Source organism: Coenobita brevimanus, chromosome 96 (genome assembly GCF_032717465.1).
Source record: "Coenobita brevimanus isolate Jiangsu-jjx chromosome 96, ASM3271746v2, whole genome shotgun sequence".
Taxonomy (NCBI): domain Eukaryota; kingdom Metazoa; phylum Arthropoda; class Malacostraca; order Decapoda; family Coenobitidae; genus Coenobita; species Coenobita brevimanus.
The window spans coordinates 15,358,173-15,373,690 of record NC_137049.1 but is presented as its reverse complement, the minus strand read 5'-3'; the positions used below and the strand labels follow the sequence as shown (position 1 = coordinate 15,373,690).

At 38.7% G+C, this 15,518-nt stretch overlaps 1 protein-coding gene across 1 annotated transcript in view; it reads right to left on the bottom strand.

Annotated features, from left to right (window-relative positions):
• Positions 1-538: 538 nt before the first annotated feature.
• The window catches only part of LOC145413469 (alpha-1,3-mannosyl-glycoprotein 4-beta-N-acetylglucosaminyltransferase A-like), a 49,140-nt gene continuing 34,160 nt past the window's right edge, over positions 539-15,518 (bottom strand). Inside the window, exons 2-5 of the mRNA XM_080283167.1 lie at positions 14,236-14,429; positions 12,775-12,911; positions 9,356-9,528; positions 539-598 (exon numbers count right to left, since the gene is read on the bottom strand). Of these exons, the coding sequence (XP_080139293.1) occupies positions 539-598; positions 9,356-9,528; positions 12,775-12,911; positions 14,236-14,429 (564 nt within the window). The remainder of the gene's footprint in view (positions 599-9,355; positions 9,529-12,774; positions 12,912-14,235; positions 14,430-15,518) is intronic.

Genomic DNA, 15,518 nt, shown 5'->3' with positions numbered 1-15,518 from the left:
CCACAATGAGTACCTATGTGCATCCCATCACAAGATAAAGATAATTCTTAACGCAGTTGCACACACAGTAGCCCTTACCCCCAACCACTAACGATCTCCACTACCTCCTATACCCTTTTTACACCAGTTTGGCCTAAAATTCTCATCTGCCTTGGGTTCTGAGCTGTAACACGGATTAACACTAGAATACGGTGCCATTCACGAAGATGGGTTAAGTAAAGGTTACTGTTGGCTTTTTACAACAAAACTTCGTGGGGGAAAAAAAAAAAAAAACTGCAAAAAGACGAAAATCGGGCCCAAGCTGGTGATTCCTATGACATTAGAATACGGGTGATCACATTGAGGATGTCACATCAGAATGCTGATCGGTGTTTTGCAAGAAGGTTACTCCGAGGGTAACCACTGGACTGCTGTAATGCATTTCAACATTTCTAGGTCATGCACGCACTTCCCTGAGGTGCAGAAATCTTTGAGAAACATGATTTAAAATGAGAAAGGAGGCTTCAACTTCCCTCTGATCTCACTGGGGGACGGGGGCTTATGAATCAGAGGAGAAAGAAGCTTCTGAAACCCTCTTACTTTCTAAGGGAGCATCCACCTGAGGAGAAAAGAAGCTTCAGGAACCCTCTGATCTCCTTGTGGGACATAATCAGTGAGAGGAAGCTTTAGGTATTCCATAATCTCTTTGGGGATATGAATCAAGGAGGAGAATGGAAGCTTCTGGTTTCTCTGATCTCTTTGAAGGACAAGAATCCAAGATGAAAGCAATTTCTTGGTACAATGAGGTACAGAAGTTCGGCTGCCATTCCACTGTCTACATAACATTTTGTGCAAGTCCATTACTTTTCCTCCTAATCCATCATATCAGCAAGAAGCATCTATGAACATGGAATATCAAGCCCCGCAACTTACTAGTACAGTACAAGACATGACATATGAGTTCAACATTTGAATCGGAGTGTACAATTCAACCCTCGTGTTAGCTCTTATGACATCTCTGCCACAAGAGTTAAGTTGGATTTAACCCATGTGCTAGACACTAGAACTACCACATCCCAATGTAAATTTATTTAATAAAAAACAAGCTTTCTCATTCTGTACACATCACATCAACTCCTTAACTATAACAGATTTACCCCCCAAAAAAAGGAAAAAAAATCTCTCAGACATATAGAAAAAAAAATGTAGAGAGGATTTTTGGAGATTGTTTCTGACATCTTCAACAGGAGGAGCCATGTTGATACTGAAAGAATAACATGATTGTACATAATTCCTGATAAAGAGTTAAGGGATTTAGAAAACAGGATATGGCTGGAGAGAAAACTTACACCCCTTATTCAAGCTTGATAATTTAATAAGGCCAAATGCTCTTATAATACAGGAACAAATACAAGAGGTACAAAACACAGACATACAGCATGTTTGCTAATTCATCACTAAACAAAATTTAATAGGCTTTACAACTTATAAGTGATGATACTGTACAGTACTGCACGGTATTTAACCCCTCCGATCCAAGTGACCAATTCTTATTTCGTTCTTGCTACCTTCAAATTTATTCAGAGTAAAACAGACCCGCAATAATGACAGGGTCACTGAAATCTACATACAACTCCACCAGTTCCCAAATTTTCATGGACTTGAGGAGAATGATGTAGCTTTCATTAACTCCTTCAGTATGAGGCATTTCCCAAGCTAAATAAAGGCATCTTGAAGTACCACAAATAAGAAAGGCAGTATCGGAGTGAAGGGATTAACAACCTCAGATGAACAAAGCCACACCATATGGCAAGGTGACACTAAGGGTCATTAACACGGGATTTTTGTAACACCTCTTCCTCACCAAGTAATTTTAACTGTTGCACCTTAACCCTCAGACCGCAAAATTACTTTCTGTTACCATGCTCTGTATTCTGGGTAACACAGACAATTTCAGTACTCTGGAGAGTAGTAAAAGGGACCAAAACTATTATAAGGTTTCATTATTAAGGATTTAGTTGAGAATAAAAGGCTATGTTATTGAAGCTCACAAAAGATGATTTATTCAACTCAGAAACTTCCCATAGCCAAAGAGTCGTTATCTTTATCTGTCAATAACAGAATGATATAAACAGAATGAAGAACATAAAAGGACATATATGTAAAATTTATCCCTAATGAAAAAGTTAGCCATAAATAACATACAAAAGCATGTATAGGTGTAATTTGCAAAACTTATAGCAGAGGAAGAAGAGCTACAAAATCTCCCATGACACTGAAAATATGACCCTATGAACACAAGTGATGATGTAATGAATGATAAATGAACTATCTGCAGATACAAAGAACAAAATGCATCAAAAAGTCTGCTGAAGTGATGAGGAACATTGTGTAATATTTCTCACAGCTTATATCATTATGGCAGGTGTGTTGATACCTCACATAAATAACCCAGTAACCCCTTGTACCCAGTGATGTAATATTTAGCTCATTCTTGCTACTTCCAGATGATTCTGTTTAACTTAGAACAGACCTCCGATAAAGAAGGGGTTGATGAATGCTACATCTTAATTCTCCAATTCAAAAAGTCTTTCTACAGCCAAATAAAATCATCTGGTGATACCAATAATGAGACATAATATACATCATAAGCTTGAAGGGCTAAATCACTGGCTCGTATACTCATCAGCTGAGAAAGCTCCCTACTATCTCTTTTTTTACCAGTTTAATTCTGTACAAGGCACATTAATGACTTCTTGTTTGTTATTTATGCAATCTATGTCAATATCTAAAAAGACATAAATGACAGACGAGTCCATAGCAATGTGTAATATACAAAATAAATCGCTAAGAGATGTTAAAAAGCCTCCTAAATTGACAAGAATACTGCCTTGTATCTCTCATAAATAATCCATCCTATTTGAGCTACATAACTACAAAATATAAATCTGTATATCTCTGACTTTGTACACCTTGACTACCCGGACTCAAAACTACAAATCAAACTCTGCTACAAATGCATCTACCATCTTTCAACACGATGGATTAGTACTTTGCATGAGAATTCACAGTACATGTAGTCCTTGTTATAAACCACCTTCTTTAATACTTTTCTTTATACTGATTATGCTCGGCTATTATTTTTCCTCATTCTTACTATACATTTGGAGATTATTATTATTTGGCTAAGCAGGGACTGACTCAAATGAACGGGTTAGACGCAGCCTTCATTACACCTTTCCCTGCCTGCATGCTTGCCTAATGCTGAATAAAGCCATCTGGTGGTGGCTACAACAAAACCAAAAGTATATCACCAGACTGAAGAGGGTAAACTCCACAGTATATTACAGAACTGATGTCCCATTACAATTTTTAAAGCTGATTTGCCGTTCACACTACTTAAGTACCAGTTGTATGGAAAAACATTACATATTTTGGAAAACGTCCCAACACAGTGAGGATTGGTCCAAGCAAGCATTATTATAAGCACAGGATGTATTCTAAAAAATCAAAATATTCTCCATACACCCAATACTGTAATTTGGGGGAAAACTGGCAAATTAGCTTTATATATAATAATGGAACTTCAATTGGCAATTCTTCTGTAATTTATTGTGGCCCTAAACCCATCAGTCTGACAATGGGTTTATTACTTATCTGTGCTGCCTTCAGACAATTTTACTGAACCCTAGGAGACCTCTTGTGGTGTGGGGACCAATGAATCTTTTTTCTAACTTCTCCACATCAAAAAGTCTCTCCAATTCTGAATAAAAGGATTTGGTAGTAGTAAGAATAAACTCAAAAGTATGTCATCATACTGAATGTGTTAAATGCAGAAACAGCATCGAAAGAGGCTGGTGAAGGATGCCTTCACATGATGGCATCAATATAGCCAGACAACTCCAAATACCATGTTATGTAAACTTCCATAAAGTCCCTCCCTGTCCCCTGAATGGAGAATGGTGAGCTGCAGGAATGTGCAACTTCAGCCTCCAGTCCACCAGGTTCACATCCAGATGAGCCCGCGGTTGCAACCACCACTACTGATAGAGCATTAAAAAAGGTGCCTTAATACAAGCTCTTACTCTACAATTGGCACAAATCTTGTTCTCTTACAACAAACCTTATACAAATGGCCACGGTTCTGATACTAGAGGACCTTCTGAATTAAGCAATGAATTTGTTTTATGATCTTGAGTCCAGATTTGACTTTTAGCCCGTTCTTCCCTGCTTGACAAGGCTTAGCAGAGAAAATATATACATATAATAGAATTTTCCTCATAGGAGAATCTGTGTTTGACCCTTCTGGTGATAAGTGATAAAGCCTCTGAGAAAATGCTGAGACATGAGTTATACAATATGTGATAATTCAAATGGTATTATGATGAATAAATATATAACCTCAAACCATGTTACAGTTTTAGAAATGGTATATCTCATGCAGTAAAACAAACACCCATCTAAGGCAACTAGCTCTCTGAGACTGGCATTGTGATTTTTAAGGTTAGACAGGATCTTGGCACAGTCCTCCCCAGTTTTATATTTACAGGCAGACTTCAGGTTTCCAGCAGCATCTTCAAATGAAATAGCTTTGTTCAGTAGTTTCAGAGTTACCTAGATTCCACTGCATGTCACCTGTAAAGAAAACCATGCAGTCAAATATCAACAAAAACAACACCACAATGTTGCTGGAAACCTGAAGCTATCTATAAATGCAAAACTATGGGAACTGCCCCACTGAAGTCCACTGATCACCACACAGGGTTGAGAATACTGATTGTCCACAAGCCACAGGATTTTCACATTTCCTTGCACCATGCTTCCACGCTAAGTAAGCTAACAATAATTTCTCATCAGTTATAGGCCAGGCACTGGTAGTTGGGAGATGAGATTAGTACAATCTGTACTGAGATGAAGTACAGTGACAATGACCTAATTCATATGATATTACAAAGCCATGAGTTTCACCTTTTTCATTTGGTGATGCATACAAAACTTTATTCTTCCAACCATCAAGCAATTCTATTCAACTTAGGAGAGATATAAGCTAATGGATCAGATACAAATAAATTCCATTAATTCCTTCACTACATAAGGTCTTACCCTAAATGAATAAACCCATCAGACAGTAGCAAGAGATGGGTACAGAGTATGTCATCAAAATGATGTGTTTAAAAATCTGTTGTATTTAAAAGCTGCAGTGAGTTAGTATTCTCATCCACTCAATCTGTAACCTGAGATCCAATAACTGTCTCCATTTTCAGACACACACAAAAAAGATAATTCTAATATATCTTATTTTCATACTCTAGTGCCATGTTGATTCATGTCTGTGACTCATGACTTACCAAACCTGACTAACAATATGTAGCTTGCACCTTAACCCCTTCAGCATTTTCATAATATCCTTGCTATCTCCAGATGACTTTATGCAGCTAAGGAGACACTCTTTGACATGGAGGGGCTGAATCTGACCTCCATTAACCCTTTCACTACAAGATATTACTTCAAAACTGCATAAAGTATTCTGTTAAGTGGCAAGATGAAAATGAAAGGAATGTCATTCAGCTGAACACTCATAAATATGGAACAAACGGCACACTGGCAAAATACGGTATCACAGACAGGCATTCACTCACTGCCAGCTTACAGTATATATATATATAGTCAGGGACAAAAATTCACCTACTGTTCCACTGCATCTACTTCATATTGACAACATGCCTGTCAAGTTCCTCCTTCATCACATCAATGAGAATTATCTATGGAGGGAGAAATATATCAAGCCTCTCTTACCAGAAGAATATCAGCCGTAATGGAAAATAAGAAGAAGAGGTGAAATACTAGGTAAACTTCTGTCCCTGAGTGTAATTTATCAGGCTATAAATAACAACAAAAACAGATGGTGGTCAATTATTTAAGTTCATCTTTTCCTCAGTCACTTTTGCCAACCCTCCCCAAACCACTTATAGGTACTAACTGATGACTTTACTGACTACCTGAGCACTAACATGAACACATACTGCAATGGATTTCCCTACAACATTTAATGAGCACCAATGGCATCCATTTCTGAAGTTGGAACATTACTCTTGCACATCAATATGGAAACATCACAGTTTAAATACTGAAACATTGATAATAAAAAAAATCAGTGCTGTACTTCTGATATTTAAGAAACACTGCATGTCAATTAATTCATACTGGAATCTTGTATTTTACATTCTAATTGTGAAGGAATCATAACTCACTATAACCTAATTCATCATCATGTTACACATCGTACTGTTCTGTGTGTGCTGAACTGGTTCTAGAGATCGAATGCAGAGAGAGATCGAACTGAATTCAATAAATAAAGAGCTGCTTTTATTGCCCAATGTGGCTACTAAAATATTTGCTAATGCAGTTAATACAGGAGGTCTATGCGGATGGTAATGTAAGCCTCAGCATTTTTTTTTTTTTTTTTAGTACTCACCCTTATTTTGCACCTTTCCCTGCAGTATCTTATAATTTCTACTGAGAAAAACTGAACATCAAATTAGGACAGTTAATACTCAGCCTGGATTATTGGGTAATATTCTAAGTGGTTTTGGAGACCATAACATCTAACCCAGTGATATATTCTGCACATTACACCTAAATATCCACTTGTATATTACTGATGCAAACTTTGTCATTTTTAAAATGACATAAATAACATGTTAGCAAATTTTAAAGCTTAATTTAAAGAATTGCTAAGGATGAGGTGCCATGATGCCTCTTCAGTCATTTAGAATATGACCCTTTATGCTGAGATCTGCGAACATTCATGACCATCTGACATTGTACTGACTGTGTGATGTTTGGCTCAAATGCCACAGCACAGGAGTTATGAGTCATGTACAGGCAGTCCACATTATAAGAATGCATCCACACCAAATGCCTGGTGGTGCGAGTGGGAGGTTTGCAGAAGTGTAACCCATGCATGAAGAACATCACACCTTTTTCCACACACATGGTATTACAAAGTGGTGGAAACTAGTAAACTGACTTTCTAGGTAGTAATGGAGCTTCAATATACAATTTTTCTAAAAATTACTGTGAAATTAACATCAAAAGAAGCATCAAAATAAAGGCAGCATTTAACATGAACTTACTGTGGCATTGTATCCCTGATACAAAGCCCAATCTAGGTATATGTGAGAGGTACTATCTACAAGCAAACTCTGACTGAGTCAGTGAATCTATCTGATGACATTATTAACAAAAATTTGGAATCAGAAGGCTTGAATAAAGTGTGAATGATCTGTGTAGTCTATTTCACTTAGTAAACAGTGTGAAATTTCTCCTACAATTGTGAATTATCTTCATTTAAGTATCAGCCCTCATTTAATTTTTTAGGCACCAGCTACAGTTGGTATGATGATGAGGAGGAGGACCACAACGATGATGATGATGATGATGATGACAACGATACAAGCACTTACTCCATTTATTCACAAATGGACCTCCTCATGTCTTTATATACTGTATACAGTAATCATACGAGGCCTAATTTGAGTATACACTGTATCTGAATATGAGAATAAACAACACACCCAAACAAACTTACTGCACTATTGTATATGACAAATGACTGTAACTGTAACCACATTTCGCCACAAATGACAAGAAACTGCAAAAATCACAGACTGGTCACCGCAGCATACATTTTCCCAGCCAGCTGACCACTGACCATATTACCACCCTTATAACCTTCATAAAATATTAATGGTGATGGTGCCCTTACAGACAAACTGTGACACTTAAACAGACCAGACCACATCTACATGAATGCAATATCATACAAAGAACTTCATAAACTTTGTCACACTCTGTAATTTCAATCATTACTTCAAACCCTGTGATATAAAACTCTCTTTGATCCCCTTTACTATGATGATACAGTTTTCATCTTATGCTGGTTATCTCCAAACAATTACTTTCATCTTAGGAAGGATCTTTATTAACAAAAGGGTTAATGAAGGCAATACTTAAATCCTCCAGTTTGAACCGTTTATCCTGAGGTGACTGAAATCATTTGGAGATTTAAAAAAAAAAAAAAAAAAAAAATCTCTAGACTGAAGGGGTTAATAAAAGAGGTGAGACATTTGGGGTGATCAGGGGTAAGGAGACAGATGATGAGAACTGAGGGGATCAGAAAGAATGGGGGAATGACTGTTGGCATTACAAGGGTGCTAACCATTTCACTTACAGCGCACTGATTTAACTTGAAAAAGATCCCTAATCTTTTTCACCTCAGTTGGAGGCCAAGTGTTGTTAGACTGTGGACTGATTTGACTAGTAACCAAGGAGACTTATTCTACCTTGTAACCATGACTCATCAAATTTCATGCTACTGTGACTTAGTCTTAAAGTTGTGGGAATGGCCCAACTCATTCATGTGAAAACATACGGGCTATAGATCGACACATATTTTTCCATCTTACTCAAGTTAGTTAAAATATTTTAGTCAAGGTAGAGAGGATACCTGACTGTGAAGGAGTTAGTGAAGCCAGTTCCTAATCTCTCTTATTCAAAACCCATTCTCTAAACCAAGTAAACTTATTGGGAGATAGTATGATTAAGCTAACAAGTGAGTCATCAGAATGTCGATGCGGTTTGGAGAGAAGCAGGGAAAGATACCAGGAAATGAGTACAGTATATGTCTCTGGGAAAGTGAGAAATGGTTGAGCATAAAGGAGATACTGTAGAGAATTAAAGGAGAAACAAGAGAAGGATAATAGGTCACAACTGCTTGCTCAGGAGAAGGATAGGGACTAGAGGGTAAAAACTGGACAGTGAGGAACAGAATATTATGATGTGGTCTGAGTTTTTAAATGGGACAGAAAGTTCAGGAGAATTATATGAACCAGAGGGCAGAGGTGGGACTGCGAGGGAGGGGACTGGATGGGGTCTGCATCAAATAATGGAAGAGAGAGTGTTGTGGGAGAGGAGTGGTGATGTGACGAGTAGCAGGGCACAGTGGGTGAATGCCAGGCAGCGTGGGGTCACCTCGGATCAGCTGTTTCTATGTTAATCTGTGGAGAAAATAACATAATACAGATGTTCAGTTTTCTTTATTAAAAATAAATCATTATTCCACCTCTAACTTTGCAAGGAAAAAAAAGTATCCTAGACAATGTAAATGTACCATATACTGTATACTGAACTGTAGTCTGAATTGTAAAGGTGGCATAAAAATGTCAACAACTAACAAAAATACTTTACTTTCTTTGCAACAGTTTATAGGACAACTAGCAAAAGGTGTCATATTTCAACTGAAAGCTCTGTTTCCATACAGTATTATACTTAAATTAATAAACTGTCCTTCTCCCTCTCCTTCTAGGCACCTTACCTCACTAAGAATGGCCCAGTTGTCGCTTTCCATGTGGACAGTCAACCGCAGTGTCTTGATGTCCCCTAGGCCCTCTGCTATATTGCCCTCTGCTATACCCATGTCATCAAACTCACCTGCAGGTTCATAATCTTTGTTCTTGATATCTGTTTGTCCTTTATTTGCAATAAAGTCTACAGTGATTTACAGAAAAGTTGTCAACTACAGTTCCATTGCTGCCCATTAAGCTTATTTGCCAGCTTCTCACAATTTCTAGCACCCGTTGTATGTATTTGGAGAAAGCATATGACAGGGTGGATAGACAACGAATGTGGAAAGTATTAAGGATATATGAAGTAAATGGGAAATTGCTGAATGCCACGAAGAGTACATATGAGAGTGCTAAGGCTGCAGTGCTTGTGGATGGTAAACTGAGTGAATTTTTCTATCTGAATGCTGGATTGAAACAGGGATGTGTCATGTCCTCATGGTTGTTCAATCTGTATATGGATGGGGTTATAAAGGAGATATAAGATAGAACAGTGGATGATGGAGTGACCCTAATAAGAGAGGGCAGTGTTTGGAAACTCCCAGTACTGTTATTTGCAAATGATACCATATTGTTAGGTGAAGACGAATGGGAACTGCAAGGTTTGAGGAATGAGTTTGGAAGTGTGTGTAAGAAAAGAAACCTAAAGGTGAATGTAGGGAAGAGTAAAGTTATGGTCTTTGAGAGAAGTGAAGTCACTGAATGTGCAGTGAGGCTGGATGAGGAGGAAATGGAAAATATGAGTGTGTTTAAGTACTTGGGTAGTGTGATGAGTAAGGATGAAAGTTTAGAGGGTGAAGTGCCTGAAAGGGTACAACAGGGAAGAAAGGTTGCTGGTTCTTTGAAAACAGTGATAAGGAACAGGGAAGTGAGCATAGAAGTAAAAAAGTCACTGCATGACAGTATCGTGATACCAACTCTAACATATGGAAGTGAAGCTTAAACCTTGTTGGAAGGACACAAGTCAAGAGTGACTGCAGTGGAAGTGAGTTATCTGAAAGGGGCATGTGGAGCATGTGGAGTGAAATGAAGAGACAGACTAACAAATGAGGATGTGAAGGAGCACTGTGGTGTGGATGTGGATGTGACAGTAAGTGTTAGGAGAAATATACTGAGGTAGTCTGGCCATGTGGAGAGGATGGAGAGCAAGAGACCAACGAGGAGAGTGTATGCAAGTGAGGTGGAGGGGGGGAGAGAGAGGGGGAGGCCAAGGATGAGAAGGAGGGATGGAGTGGAGAGGTATATGAGAGAGGCGGGTGTGAGCTGGGAGCGGGGCAGTGAAGTGGCATTGGATGAGGCAACATGGAGGCGATTTGTTTGTGGCCACCCTATATGGGATTGAGGTGTCTGGCAATAGATAGATAGACAGACAGACAGTTGGATGGAAAAAGTTATACAGTAATATTTTTCAATCAATAACTGGCATATCAAGAGGACTAGTTGTACTGCACTGGGGAAAGTAAAAAGGACTAACTGAACCACATAGGAGAAAATGAAGAGGACTATAGTAGGACTCGCCTAAGTTTGCGGCTGAGGTGTGGCCCGCACCTGTGTACAGTGTTGCCACGTTTTCTATACCGTTATCTCTCTCTCTCTCTCTCCTGGCGCGAGATGTGAGCCACCCTGAGTACTTTTGATTCTTTTATAAGTTGTTTATAATTGTGCTTTCATTTGTTAATTTGGTTTTGTTATATTTAGTGATACTGTATTTATCATTTTTTGTATACGGCGACAGATGACCCGTTACTGCAGTACCACGATTGATTTTCATTCATTCATTCTCTTTCCCCTTCCTCCATCTCTCTCTCAGCCTGACAATGCCTCCACCACCACCACCCCGTCATGCCGACAATACATTCAACCTTGCCCCTCTCCTGCCTGCCTCTCTCTCTCTCTCTTTTATTGCAAGAGACATTTTGGATATTTTCTTTTACATAATATTGTATATATTGTAAATTTGACATCATTTCCACACCACCCCTGAGATAAAGGCCACCGACTGGGTGTGGAAGTGTTGCCGCTCACGAGTGAATAATGTTTTTTTTTTTACTTCAGTATTGGCATATGCTTACTATTTTGTCCTACATATTAGCTTATGTTATAAATGTGATTATTCTTCACCCTTAAAATTACGGTAAAAGCCAGTACATGTGAGCATTTTTCCCTAGCAACACCTGTACAAGCTATGCTTGGGTCTTACGGAGGGGTACGTACTTTACCTTAGGCCAGACTGGGTGTGTCAGTGTTGCCACTCACAAGAATTATATGAATTATTTCTTTTACTTTGGATATTGGCATATTTCTTCATTTTTCAGGCTCATTCTCTTATATCCATAACTGTAATATTTTTACCCACCCTAAAACTACGCTAAAAAACATTAAAAGTGCTGTTCATTATGAACTGTACAATATGTATGCCATGTTTCTGTGTTACTGTATAAATATTTTATGCATAATAAGATTACTGTTGATTCATCCATCAAAATACACAAGTGTAAGTTTTATTCATCTGAATTTATCGTATTTGTGTTGCCTTGTACATAAATAGCTTCCGTTTCAGATCGCAAGTTGGGGAAACATGGCACCATTGTACACAGGTGCGGGCCACACCACAGCCGCAAACTTAGGCGAGTCCTACTATAACTGTACTGCATGGGAGAAGGTTTTAGAAAGTAGTAAACTGGGAGAGCGTAGATGCTAACTGTAACCTCTGTTGGAGTTTTTAGGTGGCCTCTTCTTTGCTTCTACTAAAAAAGGTATTATTCTGACTTCATTTTTGAAATTGACAAGTAACCTCATTCAGCCAGGGGATGTCATTTTCATTCAAGTCTTGCTGCTAGTAGATTAATTTATTCAACTTAAGAAGTCCTCTATTGGTAAAGAGGTTGATGACAATTTTCTGTAACTCCAGCAGGCTGAAGACTACTGTATCTTCTAAACTGAATAAGCCTGCCTGGGGACACAAAAAATGAAATCAATATACATCAACAGATTCAAGGGAATAATATAACAACAGACCTCTTGGACTAAAAAATTAAGAGAGTCTTGGGCAGTCACTAGCAGCAACACCATCTAAAAGAAACACTAACAAAGTACCAGTTACCTCTGAAAACCACTAAAGTTACTTTGTATTTTATATCTACCACCTTAAAGAAGAAGAAAATCACCAGGTTCATAATGAACAGCATCTTAAATTATGAGTCTCGTGATTTAGTCCTCTAGCAGACAGAATTCCCAACATATGCCCCTTACTCCCCTCCCTATCCTCCAAAAGAATGATGATGGACTACAAAAAGGGAACTTCAGCCTGCTGTCCGGAGTCTGGGGTTGCAACTACTACTACTACTATTACTATGACCAACCATGATAGGTAACAAGGGCCCAAACCTACCAACAATGAAGAAGCCATCTTTTGTGGGCTTGAGTCTGGGAGATGGCTTGGCTGGCGGCCTAACAGGCTCCACCTCTACACTGGTATTGTAAAGCCGGTCAGAAGGATGCTCTACGTTACCACTTCGGAACAGATAACTGGTGTAATGGGAAGAGAGCAACAAGTGTTTTTTAACCTGATAAGGTTTTACCATATACAGTACCGTACATACAGTAATGACAGACAGATACAGGTAGAAACAGACAGACAGGCAGATAGATACATATACAGTTGATACAGGCAGACAGAACTAGATAATCAGATCCTGCTATGTCAGTCTGTCTGTCTGAATACAGTACAGTATGGGCATAACTACAGCCATTTACTGTTATGCATGGTTATTACCTTTTATAGTTTGTGTAACTCATAACACTGCTTTTTTTATAAATGGGCATGTTTAATACAATACTGTAACACATCATACTCTATTGACAGCCCATCATCTAATCAGTGACATATCTGGTATACAGTTTCACACTACTGTATATGATTCTTTCACACTGACAACATTACACATATTGTAATTTTACCTCTCTCTACAGCCCACGAAATGGCCCTAAGCCCTTTGTCATACTTAACATCAGACACGAGACAAAGCACTCTTGATATATGGGTTGCATCGAGATGTCATTGCAAATACTGTATTAACCTTGGTATTTTTTACTACAGAAAGCCCTCGTTTTATGACGAGGATGCATTCATCACATAATAATTTATTGCATATCAAATCAATCATAAAATGGGCTCAATGGAGATATGCTTTAGGCCAGGTGTCACCCATCCAAAAAAGTCTACAAACAAGTTTGTGTCTCAACTAAACTGTTACTTATTCCACTTGACTGCAAGTCACTTGCAGCTTACCACTAAAAATAAAATTAAAAGCAACCTTCCAACTCACCTAAGCTAGTAGTTACTTCACTTCACTGCACTTTACTTGCTGTCTGAACTGCAACACCACACTATTGTTCCATCACTAACACACTCAATAGAGATGAGCACAAGGATCATCTTGGAACAAACAAATGACTTTCGACTTGAATGTGGGGTGATCATAAGGGCAAAAACAACAATCGTTTATTGATCAGCGAGTTTTCGTATGGGGATCATAATGACTGTATGAGTGAGAATTCTATATAAAAAAAGGCCCTAACTTTTTCATCATTTAAACATTTAAATGCAAGCCAGTTCATCGTATAAAGAGGATTTGCTTGTCCTCAGAATTTCATAAACTAGCAAAATACAGCATGCTATAAGGTCTGTGGTACCAACTTAATGAATTCAATTGTGTGTAAGGAATTTACTCACTGTGATATCCATTGGACCCCAGATACATGAAACTGTTTTTACTGGGCATAAAACAGAATGTATGAGGGACAAGTTTCAGAATAAGGCCAGATATGCCAGAACAGCAATAACACTCACCCTTTTAGTGTGACAGGAGGCTCAAAGTGGAAAAGGAATGTATCGCCCTGCTGAGGAAGGAGACCCCAGAAGTAGGACTCTCCTCTGTATGCTCGCTGAAGGGTGTAGGTCTTGTAAGGCTTGATCTTAGTCTCAACAACTGCTGGTGGGTTGTTGTGTGGGAAGAACAGCTGTATCTTCCAAAACTGTTTGTCCTAGGGGGAGAAATTGGAAAACAGAAGGGGTTAAGTAAGGGACAGAATAGGAAATGAGCAACAGTTGCTCATGCTGAAACAAGAGAAGCCCAAACATTAATTATAAACTGGGAGAGACAGCAGGCTCAAATTTCCAGACATCCTAATCCTTTACTTCCCATGTTTATCTCAGTATCACATTTTTTACACAACAAGCATACAGTTTCCCTTTCACAATGAAATAATTCTCTCGGGAATGGAAGCATACATTCCCCTCTCACATCCTTTGACTAATGCAAGAAAGCCTTGGTTTAATCGCGCTTGTTCTAATGCTGTCCGCAACAGGGAGAGGGCCTATAAAAGGTACCAGAGCCAAACCATCTCCAAATCATATCTTGTTTATGTTTCTTCCCAGAATCATGCCAAAGTTGTTCTTTGCTCTGCTAAAAATAATGATCTCAACGCTACAAATCGAATTCTTCCCGCTCCTTCTGATACCTTGCCAAAAACCTTTCTAACAACTTTACCTCATCATCCTCCCCTCCCCTTCTCTGTTCTGATGGCTCTGTAGCTATTTCTTCTACTGATAAAACAGATCTCTTCGCTCAGACTTTCTCCTCCAATTCCACCTTAGACGATTCTGGTGCTGTTCTTCTTTCATCACTTCCCCCCCCTCAGACTTCCTCATGGCTGGCATTAAAATTTTCTGCCATCACTGGCCTCAATACTAACACGGCATATGGGCCTAATGGAGTCCCTCCTGTTGTCCTCAAGAACTGTGCTTCTGTGCTTACACCCTCTCTAGGTAAACTCTTTCGCCTTTGTCTTTCAACTTGTACCTTTCCTTCTTGCTGGAAGTTTGCTCTTTCAGCCAGTCCTAAAGAAGGGTGACCATTTCCAACCCTCTAACGATCGTCCAGTTGTTTTAACATCCTGTATCTCAAAAGTTTTCGAGTCAATTCTTAACAGAAAACTTTTAAATCATCTTTCCTATCATAACTTTCTTTCTGATCATCAGTATGGGTTCTGTCAGTGACGCTCCACTGGCGATCTTCTCACCTACCTTTCAGACTCCTGGTCATCCTCTTTCTGGACTTTGGCGAAAGCTTT